Source organism: Aplidium turbinatum, chromosome 9, assembly GCF_918807975.1.
Source record: "Aplidium turbinatum chromosome 9, kaAplTurb1.1, whole genome shotgun sequence".
NCBI lineage: Eukaryota > Metazoa > Chordata > Ascidiacea > Aplousobranchia > Polyclinidae > Aplidium > Aplidium turbinatum.
Window position 1 is genome coordinate 24,600,606 of NC_137480.1, and position 20,232 is coordinate 24,620,837.

At 43.0% G+C, this 20,232-nt stretch overlaps 1 protein-coding gene across 1 annotated transcript; it reads right to left on the bottom strand.

Moving 5' to 3' along the window:
• Positions 1-16,724: 16,724 nt before the first annotated feature.
• LOC145776829 (uncharacterized) lies at positions 16,725-17,290 on the bottom strand. The gene is made up of 2 exons (XM_082588050.1): positions 17,024-17,290; positions 16,725-16,964 (listed from the first exon to the last, which is right to left on the bottom strand). Exons 1-2 carry the CDS (start codon positions 17,288-17,290, stop codon positions 16,725-16,727), a joined length of 507 nt encoding a protein of 168 aa, XP_082444176.1.
• Between the last annotated feature and the right edge of the window lie 2,942 nt (positions 17,291-20,232).

Genomic DNA, 20,232 nt, shown 5'->3' on the forward strand with positions numbered 1-20,232 from the left:
GCCAGATTAGATAATTATTTAAATTTTTTATGAGTCGTATCTAAAAGTAACCATCGAAATGAGCCACATTGTAGGTGATGTTGAATCTATTCATTTGTATACAGTGTTGCCAGATTAAATTTTCTTTTTTTTAAATCGGAGACCTGCAAGCGTTTACCTCTAAATAGCCATTGTCAGGGTTGCCAATTCCGTTCGGATTAGTGTTGCCTATTAAAGATTGAGGTACAGTGAGGGCAACATTATGATCCGATAACAAAAGTAGCGCGCTACTGTCAAGAGGTGCACCAAAGTACTTATTGTCAGGGTTGCCAGTTTTATTCAGACTAGTTTTGTCGATTGAGGTAAAGGTACAAATAATGCTATAACCATTCAAAATGTTTGCCAATCCCTAAAATGGCCGACATTGCCTGAAGAGTTGCCAGTTCTGCGGTTTTAGCCTAAAATTAGACTACTTTTGCTTCGTAGTCGGCGAGAAAATTATGCCATCTACGAATTGCGGTAGGCTATTATTGATTTTTTTTTCGTTTGGAACTGGAACCGACTTTTAATGGATAAATACTATTTTTACTTGAAATGATCCTGCAATACCGTCAATGGGTATTTAGAGGTAGATACCCCTGCAAGTAGATTTTAAGATTAAAGAAAGAAGGTAATTTTTCTTAAATGTGTAACAGAAGGAAAATTATTGAACTGTAGCGGACGGCGAGTGGTCTGAACATCTGCTCATGTATAACCTAGCTGTAGTTGCTATAGCAACAACCCGGGTACCAGCGCGTAGCGGGGATGATCTTGAGAACAATACCTTACTTCCTTTGCGAGTATGAGTTTATTGCAAAGAAATGAATGAACTTCCACGTCGGAACGTAACTGTAGCCAAATAATGCCTTGAATTCAAATAGAACGAGCTAAACTAATTCAGACCATAAAAACTGCACTACAACCATAATTAAACCAATATCATGATTTCCAAGAAAGGAATCCGTGGCAAACTGATTGAGAAAGTAAGGCACCACACAACTGGTCGACAAAAAAAAACATACTGAAAAGTCACAAACTGAACTGTGTTTCACGCTGAACGATTGATTTTAAAGGGGCTTATTGCTTCAAGCAATGCAGCATGTGTCAAATGCGCAATGTTACAACAACGTAAAACTACGTATGTAAATCAAACCGAAGAAACGCCCTAATCTTCAGCCAGCGTTCCAAATTCCTAACAAGTACAATTTTCACAATGGCAATTATACTAAGGCAAACACGAAAAGGGCCGCAGATGCTACAGACACCCCCGCAAGAAGGCAAACGGGGTGGCCGTTTGGCTTCTGATGAAGCTGTCTGCAGCGAGGACATGAAGCAGGAGAGGCACACAATGCGTAGTATAACCAGCATCTCATAGTACATCGCATAATACATCACGCAGAAATGACACACGGTGAACAACAAGACGGGGTCGGATCCCCTCTGCACGGCGCGAGAGCTAACAGTTCCTCTGATTCCAGGGAGCGGCTGGTCGGCTCTCGATTGGTTGAAGCAGAGGTCTCGTGCGGCGGACATCCGGCCACGATGATTCCTAATTAACACAAAAAATGTGGAAGGTTACAATTATTGACAATGACAAACACAATCTAAACGCTACGCAATGACGATCTAATCGCTACGGTTATTACAGGTTAACACTGTGGAAGCAGTTAATGTCTATATGCAGTACACGAAGCCTACGTAGTTGTGAAAAGTGACGAAGCATGTCAGAGAGCACAGAGCGCACTCTCTCCACGAAACGGAGGGCAGTCCGAACAACGGCCGTGCGAAGCAGTCGCACGAACTGCCACACACCGCGGCGCGAGAGCAAAGCGTCATGACAGCAGGATGGGAATCTCTAACTAAACGGGGAAGGTGAAAAAACGGACAAACATTTTAATTAAACCAGACCAGGACTGTAACGCCAGCAGACAAACCAGAGGGAGCGACGAGGCAAGAAGTGCCCAGCCTCAGGACAACCTGCAAGTACAGGGACTGACTCAGCATAATAGCTATACGAAGCGACTACATGAGGAACTGGTCCAACAGTGCAGGAAGCGGCGAACAAGTGACTGCGAACAACATGTCATTAGTTATATGCATGACATGTCAGTGAAGACTGTGGCTTCACAGCAACGCTTAATGAGACGGACAGTGAAACCTAGAAGATACACATTAAATACAACCCGCTGAGACGACACGCCAGCGAAGACAATCAGCGTATAAGCCCCACCTTAACAAGCAAGTTCCTAACAGTGGCTACAAAGATGAACAACAAGGCGCGACGTGAACAAACTGACCTCCGGATGACCAGTGGTCAGACAAGGATTATAACAAGGTACTATGTAAAGGAAGTGTGCTGCGTCGCACGCCTACATGAAGGAAGCGCAGCTCCTAAAGACAACTACAGAGCAGGGAACTGCTAAACGAGCGAGTGATTAACTGAGGAAATGTATGCAGTTTCAAGTCTTACTCAGGACTAAGAAATGGTTGCAGTTTCACGTCGTGCCCAGGACGGAGAGCTACTGTAATTAATTCGATAACTGTATCCAAGAACGGTGACTAACTAAGGAAAGATGGAATGAATGGATGCAGTTTCACGTTGTGCCCAGGACTGAGAGCCGGTTAAGATAGATCATAGTCTTTCAAGTATGCGGGCGCGCCGATGTTCCTACCGGCACGGGAGACGACGGAACTGCAATGACGCTCGCCAACGTCCACAAGCGGGGACCCGGAGCGTTGCGCATCTCCGCGTTCTACGATGGGACCAGGTCTGGTCTGAGGCGAGAGCACCTCCGAGTTCTCTATTCCTGCTATGGAGTGAAGCACCGCGGCTTTAAGTCTATCGATCGATACCGTGTCAGTCCTGCCATTGATGCTCAGGGTGAAGTACTTATCATTGCGGTTGAAGATGAAACTCGGTCCTTGATATGACCGTTGTAGGCTGGCCAACACTTTGTCCGTTCGGACGAACACGTGCGTGCATGAGAACAGGGCGTCGTCTAGAAAGGTTGCTCGCTTATTGGGATGCCTAGGGCGAGTGTAGCGAAGTGTTTGCATGAAGTAGGCTATGACAGGTTCTGAGCATACAGTGAGTGTTGAATGTCCTCCCCGTCACGAGCATGAAGAATTTGCCAGGAAGCCTTAGTGAAGTGCCCATAGTCATTTGCGCAGCTGAACAGGATAGGTCTTCTTTCAGCGCAGAACGCAGTCCTAACATACGAGACCCAGATTACTACACCAGGCAGCGGGGTTGTGCTGCATTTTTAAAGAAACTTTTAGACTCCGGTTGAAGCGTTCATTGATGCCGTTGGACGCAAGGTGGTATGTCGTGGTGTGCACAATCTTACTTCCCAAGAATGTGGCCATTTCGTGCCATAGGACAGAGGTGAACTGCCTACCACGATCCGATGATATTACGCGGGGCTCCGAACCTGGAGACCCAATGCAGTATGAATGCGTCGGCACAGATCTTCGCGCTGACCTCTGGCAGGGGTATGGCTTCCGGCCAGCGAGTGAATCTATCGATGACGGTTAAGATGTAACAATATCCACCTGAATTCGGAAATGGGTCCTACCAGATCAACGTGCACATTTGAGAAACAAGCCTCAGGAGCGTTAAAGTGCTGCAGTGGGGCAACGTTATGGCGTCCTATTTTGGTCTGCTGGCAGGGCAAGCATTCCCTACACCATTGCCGTAAATCGGACCTCATTTTCGGCCAGACGAACCGTTCGGCTACAAGATTACGGGTTGCTCTAATTCCCGGATAGGCCAAGTTGTGTAACGTTTGAAACACGAGGGGTCTGTACAATTTAGGCACTAGAGGTCGGTACCTCCAGGTACTGATGTCGCAAATTAAGGAGACCCCGTGGTCGGGTAAACTTTTTCCTTCTAACTTCAAGGAGTGTTCGGATCTGCAGAATTCAGCCACTGATTTGTCATCCTCCTGCTCAATGGCTAGTTTGAGTAAGTTAATACCCGGAAAGTTTTCGAAGATAACGTTTATCTGTGGGCGACTTAAGCATTCAGCTAGCCTACAACGTTATCTTCTCCCTTTATATACTGTAAATTAGACGTGAACTCCGAAATATAGGAGAAATGTCGAGACTGCCTACCTGTAGCATGGGCTAGCGTACCCTTGAAGGCGGTGATGAGAGGTTTGTGATCCGTAAATATGGCGAACTTGCGACTTTCCAGGAAGTACTTAAAGTGACTTAAGGCGAGGTATATTGCTGACAACTCACGTTCGAATGTAGAATAGTGTTGCTGAGTATTATCCAGACATTTAGAGAAGAAGGCGATGGGCATGTGTTTGTCATCAATTTTTTGTTGGACGACAGCCCCGACGGCGGCGGAGGATGCATCTACGACGAGAGAGGTCGCGGTGTTGGGGGCTGGATACGCTAACAGTGAAATGCTTTTTAAACCCTCCTTAGACCTATCGAAGGCTGAAATTGCATCGTCGGTCCAGGGTATCAGTTTCTGACCGGATAGTTTAGGAGTTAAGATGCCGTGTAGCGGATGCAAGAGCCAAGCACAGTCGGGGATGAATTTACGATAGAAATTTACCATGCCAAGATACCTCCTGAGCTGCCCCGCCTGCAGTGGGCGCTGAAACTTCTGGATTGCTTCCACCTTTCCAGAAAGGGGTTGAATGCCTTCAGATTTGACTTCGTGGCCTAAGAATTTTACCTTCGAAACACCAAACACACATTTCCCCTTATTCAGAATGAGCCCGTAGTGAGTCAGGCGTCGAAAAACTGCCCTCAGGTGGATCACATGTTCTTCCTTGTTTTTGGAGAAGACACATCGTCGACATAGCAAAACACGAAATCCAATCCACGCAAAACCTTGTTCATGAAGCGTTGAAACGTTTGGCTAGCATTACACAGACCCATGCTTAATTTACAGAACTTGAAGCCGCCAATGGGCGTAACGATAGCAGTTTTAGAATGTCCCGTTCGGCGACACGAATTTGATGGTAAGACTTGAACAAGTCCAAACTAGAGAAGATGGTAGAACCATGCAACGCGTCGACGAAATCGTGCAAGAAGGGTAGCGGATAAGTGTCGCGCCGGGTCTGACGGTTGAGATTTCTATAGTCCTCCGTGATGCGGTAACGACCTGTGTCCCCTTTTGGGACCATGTGAACAGGAGAGGCCCAGAGAGAGTTAGAAGGGCGAATGACAACGAAATTTAGGAGGTGCAGTATCTCCTCGCGCAGATGTATTAACTTTTCGGGCGATAACCTGCGCACGCGCGACGCTGTGGAAGGACCAGAAGTGAGAATGTGATGACACGTTTAGTGTTTAGACGGACGATAATAATTTTCCGGAGCAAAAACCTTTGGGAACTCGACGTTTAAGAATGCGTAGGCGCCCAGCTCGGCAGCATTGGAATCTTTGCCTCTTAATCCGCTAGAGGGTGCTGTGTGTCGCATGCGATTAACATGGTTATCACGATTCGGCATGATCAGACGCCTATTAGGGATATCAATGGACAGGCCAAAATGTAATAAAAAGTCTATGCCTATTATGGGTACAGGTAGATCAGCGAGCTTAAAAATCCATTCAAATTCGACGGGTAGACCGATTGAGAGCCGCTTGCGCACGCTACCGAACACCTGAATGGGCGAGCCGTTCACGGCGGTGAGAACACTAGAGGGTTTAGCACAATTAACCCTTATTAGCACAGGGATTTTAGGTAACTTAATCGGCACAGATGTTGACAAATTGTCAACATGGCATTTCCTTGTGTTTTTCGATACAAATGCGCTGTTTTCAAAGTGAAGTTGTTACTTTAGATGATTTGATGTTGATAAAACCTTAACAAAACAATCATTAATTCTAATTGGGAGGTCTGCTTCCTCCCCAGGACATAGTTTTAGCTTACTAGCTCTCAGATAAAATGCAAAGAAGTATTAACAAGCGAAGTTTTGCCACGTATATTTCAAACACAAAAACGAACAAACGTGGAGCACTACAACAAATCATTCAGCATCCTAGCAATATTGGATCTTCTGAAGTTTTTTGTGTCGTGGGCAAACCCGCGGCTACAAGTGACACATGCATATCGAGTATGCTTTGCAGATCTGCAGCATCTTCCCGGTTTGATACTTTGAACTGTGCGATGGAAAGTGCTTGAAGTAGCAGCATCGATAAACCCCAACTTTTCGGCAAGTAGTTTAGTTTCTCCAGCCAATTTTCTTTTGTTGACATACGGTTGAGCAAGCTGAAAGCTAAGTTGTTTGAGAAAATCTGTTTTTTTGCTGCTTTTCCCATTGCCCCTCATTATGAGAAATGCGTTGTTACGGGCAACATTTATCAAATTGTAATTTATAATCATTGGCCAACAATTTGTTTTCCTCAAGTAATTGAATTCTTCACAGTTTTCATTAAGAGTGTCAACTCCACCATTATGTTTGTTATAATGCATGATAACTGTAGGTTTCTTGTGAGAGTCAGTGATGGAAACAGAAGAGTGTGAAGAAGAAATCATGAGGACATTCCTGTTTCGTTTTGGTGCATATGACAATAGCATAATCTTGTTCAAATGGTCATACAACGCTTCAGTACTTTCCACCTCTCTTCTCTTGCTGATTTGAGCTGCGATGGAACTTCACGGCGACTAGCCATTACTGTTCCTACCAATGTAAGATTTTAAAGCAAAAGATTGCAAACCAAACTATGAGATGTAAAACATCTGACAACGTATATATCCCGACCACTACCAAAGTAAACAGAACACAGGTTCATCACTATATCATTTGCAAGATTTCTGTGAGGAGCCGAGTCGAGTTCACTTCCGGAATAAATAATGCCACTTAGAGCAAAACCTGATGTGGCTTCACATAGCCAAAAGAACTTTACACCATATTTCCTTGGTTTCGATTGTATGTATGTTCTTCCAGGAATTTTGCCTCGATATCTGACCAGTTGTTCATCCACAGTCTATGCTTCCTTAGGGATGTAGGCGTTGTGCAGATTGCTGTTGAATGCTTCCCACACCTCTCGAATAGCAGCTAAACTGTCGTCCCTTTGTCTTTCTGGTCGATTGCGATAGTTATCAAAACGCATGCATCGTAGCAGAAATTTGAATCGATTTAGTGCCATAGCCACTCCATAAAATGGCCTACTATCAAGAGGATCCCACAATTGACATAAATCGGTGAAGTTATCTTTGTCCAAGCCAGCACGTATCATAATTGCAAGACCAGCCTCAACTTCTTCAATTGTGAAGTTTTTGTGTTTAGAATTAGGCAACAGCTTACATCCGTGTCTCATGTCCCTTGCTTTTCTGTTCGTCTCACGTATTATCTGAAGTATAATTTCAGGCCGATAAAATAATTTGAAGGCATGCAATTAAAGTTCAGGAGCAGCATCAATCCGAAGCTGTTGCGTCAAAATATTTCTTCTTCTGAACTTGCCTGGAAAAGGATTTGCATAATAGGTTGCATTGCCAGCTGTTATTGGTACTTGATCTTCATCTTCTGAGGAACCATCATTAGATTCTTGATTTGTATCACCACCAGTCTCGTCATCTTCACTTTCTTCCTCAAAGACATCTATATCGGACAGTTCCTCCTCTTCCAAAGGCAGTTCATTAACATCTGGTATGGACTCACATTCACTACTACTTTTAGCCTCAGCATAAGAGTCGCTATCAACATCATCTGAAGTTATTTGCAGTTGTCTTAGGGCCTCTTGATATGAAAATCTTCTCTGTCTGTCTATCAGTAAATTTGCACCTTACTGTAATTAACCGAAACAACCTTTGAATTTCAAATAGTTAGCATTTCATGTAAGAGCTAATACACATGTAAAGTCTTGTAAAAGCTAGTTAGAGCTAAGGCAAACGTTTCCAACACAATTGCTTAGGCAGTATTTTTCTTCTGAGTTATATCAACTGGCAGTCTAACTCCTCCTAGACTGGCAGTCTAACTCCAAATGGCAGTCTAACTCCTCCTGGCAGTCTAACTCCAGTCTGAGTAGGACCTACTCAGATAGCTTTTCACTAAATACACGTGCAACTTTCCTGCACGTCGCCGGTTATCACTTTGTGATAAAAGCTACCTACTGTATAAGGGTTTTAAATTTCAAACTCCTTTAGTTTCTGATTGTTGACATTTTGTCAACAGATGTGCCGATTAAGGTAAAACGCAAATAACTCATTGTGGAAACAATTTAACGTTTTGAAATCGCTACAGCAGTAAGCTACTCAGAAGTTCTCCTTCGTCACTGAATGTTGTTGAGCTAGTGCATAAGGGGCGAGAGCAATCTCACACAAAAAAGTCGATGTTGACAAAATGTCAACGCATGTGCTGATAAGGGTTAAAGGAACGGCAAGGAAGTATGCTTCTACTACCAGTGTCAATAAGAAAAGTTAGATTCGTATACGGGTCGTAGTGCCGAAGCATCGCCGCGAAGTTTAAGCTGATGGTCCCCACTTCGCCCGCTCTGCTGAAGTGGGACTTGACACGTTTTTTGCTCCTTCCCAATTGCAAGGAGGGGCGCAGCGACGAGCCCTAGGACCAAACCTATTGTAATAGAAACAGAATGAGGGGCGATCTTGAAGATCGTCACGTAGGGGCGTGTGCCTCCGAGCGGCGAGAGAGGGGGACGCCGGAAAGCCAGGCGTCCTAAAATTACCAGAGGTCGCGCTACCGGAAGAGTTCATCCTGCAGTCAAATGATTGTACAGATAATGCGGCGACACGCCTATCCAAAGATTGATTAATGTCTGCCTGCGGGGAAAGACTGTGTGGACCCTGGACGACGGCAACGTCGCCGCTTGAAATTATAACAATTTCCTTCTTCTTTTTTGTGTCAATTTGCAACAATATTATCAACGCAATACTTTCTTTTGTGTAACTATTTGAATGAGAGAGTGCAGACTCGACGACCTCCTACGCCTTCAGGGCTACGGTCTTTCGCACTCTCTCATTGGATGCACACTGTCAGTTTTTGTTTTATGTGTGTTTCGGCGTTTCGCATCCAAACAAAAATAAAATGACCATCCATCCATCCATCATCCGCTCGGCGCGCTAACGTATCCAAATTATCGCCCGCATGTGCGGCTAGAATGCGCCTAACGTCGGTCGGCAACTTGCCCAAAAACAATTCACGCAACAAAGATGTATTTTGTCTAGCAGCATTACCCAAAAGTCGTCTTATTTTAGCTAAATGAGTCGAGGGCCTTTCGGCTCCTGTGGAACAGGGCACTCACACGGTCCCCCTCGGTGAGACCAAACTCGCGCAGGAGGGCCCGATTGAGCATAGCATAGGGGTCGTCACAACCGTCACGGTCGACCACGGCGTCGGCGACCCTATGCAATTGTTGCTCGTTGAGTGCCTGTATAACTAAGTCATATCTTTCGTCAGTATCATCAATGGTCTTATTTCTAATGAAGCTTTCGACTAACTCGATCCAAAGGGGTACGTCCGTCTCAAAGAACTTCGGCAATGACATGCCGCAGGGCTAGAATCAGGGATATCTAAAGAAGGGGATACGAAGGCTCAGAGCGATTGCTGATTCTCATGACAGTAGAAGGGCGGTAGTTGGTACCGCGTTAAACATGCAGTTCTTTTTAAACTTGCAGAAAGTTTTGTAGTGCAGCTGGTACATTCAGCTACACAAGACAGTTAGCAAGTGTTATGTAGAACATATTTAAAAAATAATTGTTTGAAAAGACAGTTGAAAGGTTACCAGTTTAGCTGTTTTTTTAAAAAACCTTTGCAGTTGGCTAGGTGTAAAGCAAGTATACGGGTAGTTGAATTAACAAGTGATTATGAGCATTCATTGAATATCCATACCTGGTTGTAATAGTGCAATGCAGGTTACCATAAAAAAGTTTATTAAATTACTATATGTGCCAATTGTGATTTTAGCATAAACAGACATTATTTAAGATAAATAGAAGCCCTTCTATTGTCAGACGTAATAAAAGCCTTTGTATCCCCTTCTCTAGATATCCCTGCCTAGAATGCCTGCAGACACCACTGTCCAGTGCCTGGAGGGAGTCGTCCGGACGGGGGCGAAACACGTTTTCATCACTGCTGTCAAAACGCCCCGATCGCGAGCCACGAGTGAGGCAACGACCAAAGACGGCAACGGCGAGGGAGATTAAGAGGCTTATGGCCATTACGGTAATGTCAAAATAGTATTCAAACATCATGAATTATTGTCACTTAACTTGAATCCCACGGCGTCGCAGTGGAAGGAGCGTCCGATGAAAGGCAGGCTTGTTGCAATCCGTGATGTAATCCAGAATAATCCAGTGCAACCAATGATCAGTTCACAGTCAGTTAAATCACATCATTAATTAACAGTTAGCAAAACACGTCGGGTCACCAGAAATATGTAGCGGACGGCGAGTGGTCTGAACATCCGCCCATACCTAGCTGTACCTGCTACAGCAACATCCCGGGCACCAGCGCGTAGCGGGGATGATCTTGAGAACAATACCTTACTCCTTTTGCGAGTATGAGTTTATTGCAAAGAAATGAATGAACTTCCACGTCGAAACGTAACTGTAGCCAAATAATGCCTTGAATTCAAATAGAACGAGCTAAACTAATTCAGACCATAAAAACTACACTACAACCATAATTAAACTAATATCGTGATTTCCAAGAAAGGAATCCGTGGCAAACTGACTGAGAAAGTAAGGCACCACACAACTAGCCGACAAAAAAAAACATACTGAAAAGTCACAAACTGAACTGTGTTTCACGCTGAACGATTGATTTTAAAGGGGCTTATTGCTTCAAGCAATGCAGCATGTGTCAAATGCGCAATGTTACAACAACGTAAAACTACGTATGTAAATCAAACCGAAGAAACGCCCTAATCTTCAGCCAGCGTTCCAAATTCCTAACAAGTACAATTTTCACAATGGCAATTATACTAAGGCAAACACGAAAAGGGCCGCAGGCGCTACAGAACCACAATATCTGCAACAAAATACGTACAAATACATAGGCACAATAGCTGGATGCATTTTTGCATCTTCCAGTTTGTAAGGCAAAACTACACTTACGAGAGCTCGAATATTACACCAGATAAAGGACGTTGTGGGTACGATGGTAGCACGACAATTCAAAGCAGACAATTCAAAGCCGACAATTCAAAGCCGTTTATTCAAAGCTGATGATTCAAAGACGAAAATTCAAAGCCGTCAATTAAAAGCCGATAATTCAAAGCTGATATTAACAACAAAAAACAAAACAGAAAAGAAACAGAGAAAAGCCGACAATTCAAACCGAAAATAGTTCATAAGAAAACTACATGCCAAAGTTGTGAACAATTCCACGCAGATACTGAGCCGTTGTTCGAGCATCATACTGTTGCACAGTGTTCCCGACAATGGTTCACCAAATCAAACGTCATATAAAAACCGTTATGGTCTACTTAACCTAGCTGGCATCTTACGTCATGGAATTTTCCTAAAAAATGAGCCAAAATTGCACCATCGTTCGTAACACTTGTGTCAAACCTGTTTAAACATGAAACATTGCATCACCACCTTTGAACACCTGTTGACATTTGCTTCACAATGCCTTTCGCTATGACGTCACAGTAACTGCGTACGTGAGTCTGAGATATTGAAATTTATTCTCTCATTCGTAAAATGGTTGCTTGAAAGTTGGCGCATATTTAACTGTTTGCTTAGTGCTTGCTAGCTGGACAAAATTTCCGTCTTTTATCTAAGTAGTTTGTTGTAGTGACAAGTTCTAGTGGTGTACGGTGTTGCATCCCAATTTCGACAGCCAGGTGGCTAATTTTACAGAAATACAGTTTTGAATAGACGGCTTCAAAAGAGTGTTTTTTTCGGTCATTACATACAGACGAACGGATCCGGGAATCTTATGTTACAATTTTCCCACGAAGAGATTATGATTTACCGCTGTGACCATAAATAATAAAAGACGGTACTCTGTCTAGTGTTTGGTACTGAAGCAAAATAATAAAAGACGTGGCTTGTTAGTTGGTAGGCCAAGAAGCACTTAAAGCAAAAAATAATAAAAGACGTGGCTTGTTAGCTGGTAGGCCAAGAAGCACTTAAAGCAAAGAAATAATAAAAGACGTTGTTGTAAGTTGGAACTTAGAAGCACAAAGAAATAATAAAGACGATCCTGTTGGTTGGTAGGCTACAGAAGCATAATAAAGACGAAGTTGTTGGTCGGTAGTCTACAGCAGCAAAAAATTAAAGCCTTTTTCTTCTCAATTGGTGCAGAAGAACTTCAAGTTAAAAATTAAAGGCGTTTCTTTGTTGGCTCTAAAGAAAAAACAACATTGACATTCATTGGCAAGAAAAAAGATTGAAGACAATCGATCTGTGCTTGAAGATTCAAGTGGAAGAATCCAAGCAAGTTTTGTGGGACTTTAGGACTTCATATATATACCCCTACAACTACGGTATTGTTCATTTAAATTCTTTTTGTATTTTTACAGTCTTTGCAGTTAAGTTTTTTATAACTGCTGTGATAATTTTGTGTGTTTGTGTAACTTAATTTTTTAATTGTTAAATTTAGCCCCAACATTTAATATGTCTACCCTCGGTGGAGACAGGGACTCGACCGCCGTAGACTCGACTGAGTTTAAGCCTGGTGATATTCTTTGCGGTCGGGCAGGCCATTCTGGGGAGGGACCCAGTAACGATGAGGCTAAGCCAGTTCGAGAGGCCCAGCATCTTAGAAGGGATATTTTGACTCAAATTGGGGAACTTTCTGTAGCCCTAGGTTCTTTGAGTGATGAGCAGGAACTGTTAATTTTTCGATCTAACTTATCTACTTTAGAAGAGGAATTACGGCATTTCCATGCACCTGTGAGTAAAATTTTTAACTCTGCAATTTTGGCAGAACTTCGTGATAGGGTAGATCCCGAATTTAACTCGTTAAAAAATAACTTCGAACAAAAAGTAAGTGAGTTCTCAGATATGTTGGATGCTGACATACATCCTGAGGATAGCGCCTCAAATGTAAGCACTAGGATATCTAGGAGTTCGTCTCGGATAGTGGCACAAATTAACCTACAGCTAAGACGAGAGGAGCTCCAGATCCAAGCCGAGGCCGAAGCGAGAGCTGCTGAGGCCGCCGCGAAAGCTGAGGACATACGAGCTGAGGCCAAAGCAAAAGCTGCTGAGGCCGCCGCAAAATCTGAGGCTGAAGTGAGAGCTGCTGAGGCCGCCGCGAAAGCTGAGGCCGAAGTGAGGGCTGCTGAGGCCGCCGCGAGAGCTGAGGCCATACGAGCTGAGGCCGAAGCGAGAGCTGCTGAGTTCGCATTCAAAGACGCCCAGTTGAGGGCTGAACAACGTAAGGAGATAGCTTTGGCTGAATATCGATCAGATGTGGGCTCCCGACGTAGCTCTAAGAAGGGATCTTCTAGGTATTCCAGAAGTGAACATCAATCACAGTTTAATTTACATAACCTTTTCCAGACGCCTGTTCAATCTGTAAGTGGATCAGTGCAATCCACACGTTTTCAAGCTGTTTCAGGAGGTCTCGGGGCCGCGGCTAAGGGTCTTCCGAAGGCTGTAGAGCCAAGGCCTGCGAATTATAACCAAACGCCTCCCCCAGAGCGTACAGGTCACGGGACCGCTATCAGAAGTAATGTTTTGCCCTCTTCACAGTTTTCTGCGCCGCTAGGTTTTGATCGCCCAGCTACACGTAATTTGGGTGGTTGTGAGAGGCGTATCGCGTCTCATGATTTTAACGTGTTTGAGGATCGTGATCGGGCTGTGCATGTGACTGACCCCCCTCAGCCCCTTAAGGGATATAGCTTGTCTTCTCCCGCTAAATCGAGTTCTCAACAACATGATTGCTTTTTTGAATACAAAAATAGTAGGACGTTTTTCGATAAGGCGGCCTTGATTGGTTACGATGGTAATAATATGCCATTTATCTTCTTTAAAAATCGTGTTACGGCCTTAATGGCAGCTTCGCCCTTTAAAGGAACTCATTTGACTTTGTTACAAGCAGCTTGTGTTAGAACAGCTGCGCAAACGATTGCTAATTTGGTTTCCGACACTCCTGGCTTGTCAGAGGAAGACAGGATAGAAATTCGTTAGCTCGCTTGTCCCAGCGTTTTGGGGTTCTTGGAGGTCTTTTCGCCGAACCAGAAATTAGAAAGTATCGCTATGGTAGCAAATTGACTTCGATCTCTTCCAGTGATTTGAAAGAGTTTAAAGATGAATTATCACAGTGTCTGCTTTACGCGTAAGCTTATGGTCAGCGTGACAAATTGGAAGGAGGTTTTGTTTTGGATTTGGCTAAGCGACTCCCGTTTGACGCTAAGAAGCGTTATCTTGACTTTTTGGGTGATCAGTATGGTGGCACTAATGAGCCTACTTTTCAGAGTTTGTTCGATTTTGTAGTACGGGAGGAAACGCGTAAGTCGACTGATTTTAGCATTATGCCAATGGGCGATTCTGGTGAGTCGCAACAATTTAAGAAGTTTGGCAAAGGAAAATTGCCTTCATGTCCGGTTAGGCAGACGTCGGTAAAACCCCATGATAATGTGATTTCAGGTAGTTCGCAGTACTCAACTGCTGTTGGCGCACCGCGCGGTGGTGTGGCCAGACGTAGAGACATACCGGCATGTATTTATTGTTCGTCACGTGGTCTAGTTGAATATCATTTTTTGTCTAATTGTAAAGAATTTTTGCGCTTGACACCTAAAGATCGGAGAGATATTATTGTGAAAGCTGGCAAATGCTTGAATTGTTTGCGCCAGCATATGGTTAGGGATTGCGTTCATGCAAACAACTGTCGTAAGTGTGGCCCTAACAACGATAGGAAACACTATTTTCTTCTGCATGATTTTTATGTGACGTCACGTGATTCTCTGGATTCGGTCAGCAAAGAGGATGCTGGTGCCAGAGTTCCTGTGCGTAATGTTAAGATTGGAAATGTTAAAGCAGCCTTTAACCGCATTACTGCTGCTCGTGTTTTGAATCCAATGACTGGCAAATCGAAGTTGGTGTATTGTCAGCATGATCCTGGTTCGCAGTTGACTTTTGTTTCGAGTGATTTGGTCTGCGAACTTGACGTTAAACCGTATGACAAAGCGTCGTTTAAAATGGATACTCTGGCTGGTCAGAAACCTACTTGTGCTAACCTTGTTAAACTCAACATCCAGTCGTTAGAGACAGATGAACTGTTTTGTGATATAACTTCGGTGGTTAACCCAGCTTGGGCTGACGATGTTAAAACTTTACCGCATAAGCAGGATTTAAGTGGTTTCCGTCATTTTCATGACGTCAATGTCAATTGTCGTCAATTCTTTTTTAGTTATGCCATGTCAGACTGTCATAACTATAGGGGCCGCTATGTTCCCGACAATGGTTCACCAAATCAAACGTCATATAAAAACCGTTATGGTCTACTTAACCTAGCTGGCATCTTACGTCATGGAATTTTTCCTAAAAACTGAGCCAAAATTGCACCATCGTTCGTAAGACTTGTGTCAAACCTGTTTAAACATGAAACATTGCATCACCACCTTTGAACATCTGTTGAGATTTGCTTCACAATGCCTTCCACTATGACGTCACAGTAACTGCGTACGTGAGTCTGAGATATTGAAATTTATTCTCTCCTTCGTAAAATGGTTGCTTGAAAGTTGGCCGCATATTTAACTGTTTGCTTAGTGCAGTGGTTCTCAACCTTTTTTCTATCGTGGCCCATTTTTGTTTGCATAAAAGTTCTGTGGCCCATTCAGTTTTTAGGTAAGAAAAAAATTACAAAAAAGGTTTATAAACAAAAAGCAGCAGAACATTGCCCTTGGAATGTTGCTGGAATCCTCTCGTTGCATCCAGGCGCTGACGCTTCACACTATCTTCTTTTCGTTAAAAAAGTTCACATCTTCATCCTTGTAATTTGGATGAACTTTTTCCAAGTGAAGTTTCAGTTTTGATGGCCTCAATGAACGATGACTAAGAACTTTACAACATAATACACATTGTCCTTTTTCTTCTCTGTTATCAAAAATTCATGCACATATTGAATGTAATTTTCATCAAACTTAAAGCTTCAACTATTGTCAATTCCTCGTCAAAATAATCTACAAAATAAAATGCTGCTCGTACTAAAAAGCGGTTCTGCAGAAGTTCAACAAGACTACCGCTTATAAAGATGGCTTAATTGTAACCACAAACTAGTCTATTTCATCATAAGTGTTGTAAAAACTGAGTTGATGTACAGTAAAACTGTATGTTGCAATAGTTAAAATGATGATTGCCACTTTGTAGCTAAAAACAGCAGCATCATTCATTGTAACTAAACAAAGTACACAAGTGTAAAATTGACTATAGTGACAAAAATGAAACAAAATGTTTCAATAAATCTTTCAAATTTTTAAATATGTCTGTGGCTCACCTCAAAATGCTTCTATGGCCCACCAATGAGCCATGGCCCACTGGTTGAGAACCGCTGGCTTAGTGCTTGCTAGCTGTACAAAATTTCCGTCTTTTATCTAAGTAGTTTGTTGTAGTGACAAGTTTTAGTGGTGTACGGTGTTGCATCCCAATTTCGACAGCCAGGTGGCTAATTTTACAGAAATACAGTTTTGAATAGACAGTTTCAAAAGAGTGTTTCTTTCGGTCATTACATACAGACGAACGGATCCGGAAATCTTATGTTACAATTTTCCCACGAAGAGATTATGGTATACCGCTGTGACCACACAGCACGAAGGATCCGTTCATTTAGTTATTCATATTTCCTTTTTCGCCGTGGAGGATTGTGGCCTGCCACAAGACGTTCCATTAGGGCTTCGTTATGTTTTTGCTCTTTCTTAAAAGCGTTGATGCAGCGAAAGATGGACGGACGAAAGCAACCGACAGTTGATTGAAAACGTCTATGCCACCCTTCAACGCAATTGTTGGTGCGATGCTCTCCATGCAAAGTGCGCTGATAAACATTCCAAAGTTGATTTGGGGCACAGCAGGTCTTCGATGCCCGTGGCGAGTTGGTCGACCAATCCAAGTGTCCTCAAAGTAATCAGCTACAGGTTGAATTCGGTGATCAAATTCTTCATCTATCACTAGGGCTTGTAATGCGTTCTCAACGTCTTGTTCTGGTACAAAAGCTAGTGCTGCCAGGCTCCGCGCATTCATTGCAAACTTTCCATCATCTTCTTTATAAGCTGCTACCAATCCAAATTGCTGTATTTTACGCCAAACGCATTGCTGTAAATGGAAAAAGCAGCCCGTCAGTGAAGTTGTGGGAAAATTGTCTTGAATGGCATTGATTGCAGCCTTCTCAAAGTCTGTCATCCAGGACATTGGATTTATTTGAGGTCGAAGGTTTTTTATAGCCTGCAAAAGTCGACAATAGGTTTGAGCAGCTTTGTTCGGAAGAAGAGCATAGACAAGAGGTACAATTGCGCCTAATTCAATAGCATGGATGACAGGCTATATAGCTGTTAAAAGAGATGGCTTGGAGCTGTGCTAAACGTTCCATCAGAGAAATAGCTTTAACTCTGAGAGAGAAGTTCAAGGTTACACTAGGTACTGAAGATGCATATGCGATCATTTCCAGGTCCAGAATCATAAAGCAGAAACACAGTAGGCCTACCATAGGCCTACGTTCCTCAGTAATTTGAGCTGTTGCATTTGGATGCAAATCTGCTGTTGCCGCCGTAATGATTTGCTGAGTTGTAGCGTTAGACGTTGCTGCTTGCAACTTAACCTGGGCACAAACGTCCAGAACCTGCTTACGCTGACTATTTGGAGCGTGGTTATGTTATCCAACAAATTTCACTGCCTTTTCATTGCAGACATGCATTCTAGCTTTGCACTTGTTTTCCTTCCAATACTCCTCACACAACCAGAAGCTAAACCCCTCACCAAGCTTACTATTCCTGTCGTGATTATAGCAGTAGCCGCCATGGCATGCTTTATTCCTTCTTCTTTCCGTTTTCGTGAAAGAAACATCCATACTACTCATTGTTCGACTTCTGACTAACTTCAGCATTGCGAAACGATGGACTTTTGAGTACAGTACGAGCTCGTACTCTTATCACATCACAGTAAGATTAATTAATTTCAATTATTGACTTTTCCAATCAAGCGGATTAATTATCGTCAACTTTGAATTGCCGGCTTTCAATTATCGGCTTTCAATTGACGGCTTTGAATTGTCGTCTTTGAATTATCGGCTTTGAATTTACCACTTTGAATTATCGGCTTTGAATAGACGCATAACCGGGTACGATCTAAGTTGACTTTTATCGCAATCGCATTTAACTCAACAAGGATCCACGTTTGAAAGATGTTATTGGTTTGGTTTTGAATCTTTATCCTCGGACTGACAATGCCTTGATAGGTTATTCTTGGTAGTTTTGCATACTTGTAGCGTGGCCTACGACATAACTACGTGGCCTATGTTATATCGTAGGCCACGCTTGTAGACGTTTTGACATAAAACTGGTTACTGAGATTGACAGAGTAAAGCTTCTGATTGTTGAAATGTTGTTGCCTGGTATTCCATCCACTAGGTGCCGCTAAATGAAAAGCATTCCTGAAATGCGTTGCTCAAGCGCACACCTCCAGAGCCGAACCAGCGCTGCTTGATCTTCAGTCGGGCAGGCAACCACTGATCTAACGGGGTGTTAATATTATTTTATGTTATTTCATAATAAATTGATGTTATCTGTTATTTGTTTATTACATGGTTGACTTGTGTGACGACGACAAAGTATCAACGATAGACGACGTTGTATCAACGTAAACTTCAATGCTGCCGATAATGAAGTTTCAATGTGTTGTTAGCAAAGGCTTGTGACGATCCGCTTAAAGGCCGAGTGGCTATCGCCTTTGACACTAATGCTGGTGGATCTGAGATCGATTCCAGGTCGGGTCAAACCGAAGACTTTAAAAGCGGTAGCCTACCAATTGTGTTCTTGTACAACGCAGTGAGAATAAGTCACGTAATAATGTGATGACATCGTAAACCTGATATAAAATTAAAAATGAGCTTGGCCGCTAAAAGACTTTACCTATTGTGGAGTGACAATAGCCTAAACAAAACCATAACAGTATAGTCCGGGAGCGGGGATGGTTGACCCTGCATTGTTGTATTAAGTTTTTTTTACTGTTGATTTTGGTAGCCAAGGGTCTCTATTTTCAGAAACTGCTTGATGACATGTCGTCACCTTTGGGCAATTTGAGAAATTCAAGATGGCGTCCAAGATGGCCGCCATTACCTATAAATGACCATAACTCCCTATCCATTCACCTTAGGAAGGTGATTTTTGTCTCTATACCTAGGTTGTAGGGGTCAAGCTATCCATTAGAGCTAAGTATTATGTTAATATCGTATTACACACATAAGAGTAATTTCCAAGATGGCCGCCATTACCTATAAATGACCATAACTTCCTACCCATTCACTTTAGGAAGGTGATTTTTGTCTCCATACCTAAGTTGTAGGGGTCAAGCTATCCATTAGAACTAAGTATTATCTTAATACCGTATTACGCACATAATGGTAATTTTCAAGATGGCGTCCAAGATGGCCGCCATTACCTATAAATGACCATAACTCCTTATCCATTCACCTTAGGAAGGTGATTTTTGTCTCTATACCTAGGTTGTAGGGGTCAAGCTATCCATTAGAACTAAGTATTATGTTAATATCGCATTACATCATGGTAATTTCTAAGATGGCCGTCGTGACACTAAATTATCTTACATAGCCTATCATTCAATCTTGGAGGAAAATATGAAAAGGAAAACGACAACAGGTGTTATATTATAACAAATGTTTTTTAATTGTAATTCTAAATTCTCACACAGACTACCAAAAGCATATTATACAGTACATATACAATTCATAACTAAGGACGGCTGCCACATTACCAAGTAATCTACACTGTTCACTAAGCAGACTGAGACGTCTGAAAAACGGCGTCCCACAGGGATCGGTCCTGGCTCCACTTCTTTTTAACATCCACACCCACGACCTGCCAACCACAGTCTCCACAAAATACGCTTACGCGGACGACCTGGCAATTCTCCACTCCACAAAGTCGTGGGAAAGTCTAGAGGACACCTTGAGCCAGGAAATGAAAACTCTCTCAGCTTATCTCCAGAACTGGTGACTGAAACTCAGCGAAACCAAAACTGTGGCAGCAGCTTTCCACCTCCACAATCGGTAAGCTGATCGTAAGCTGCACGTCCAGAACAATGGAAAATCTCTGTCATTCTGCCACGAA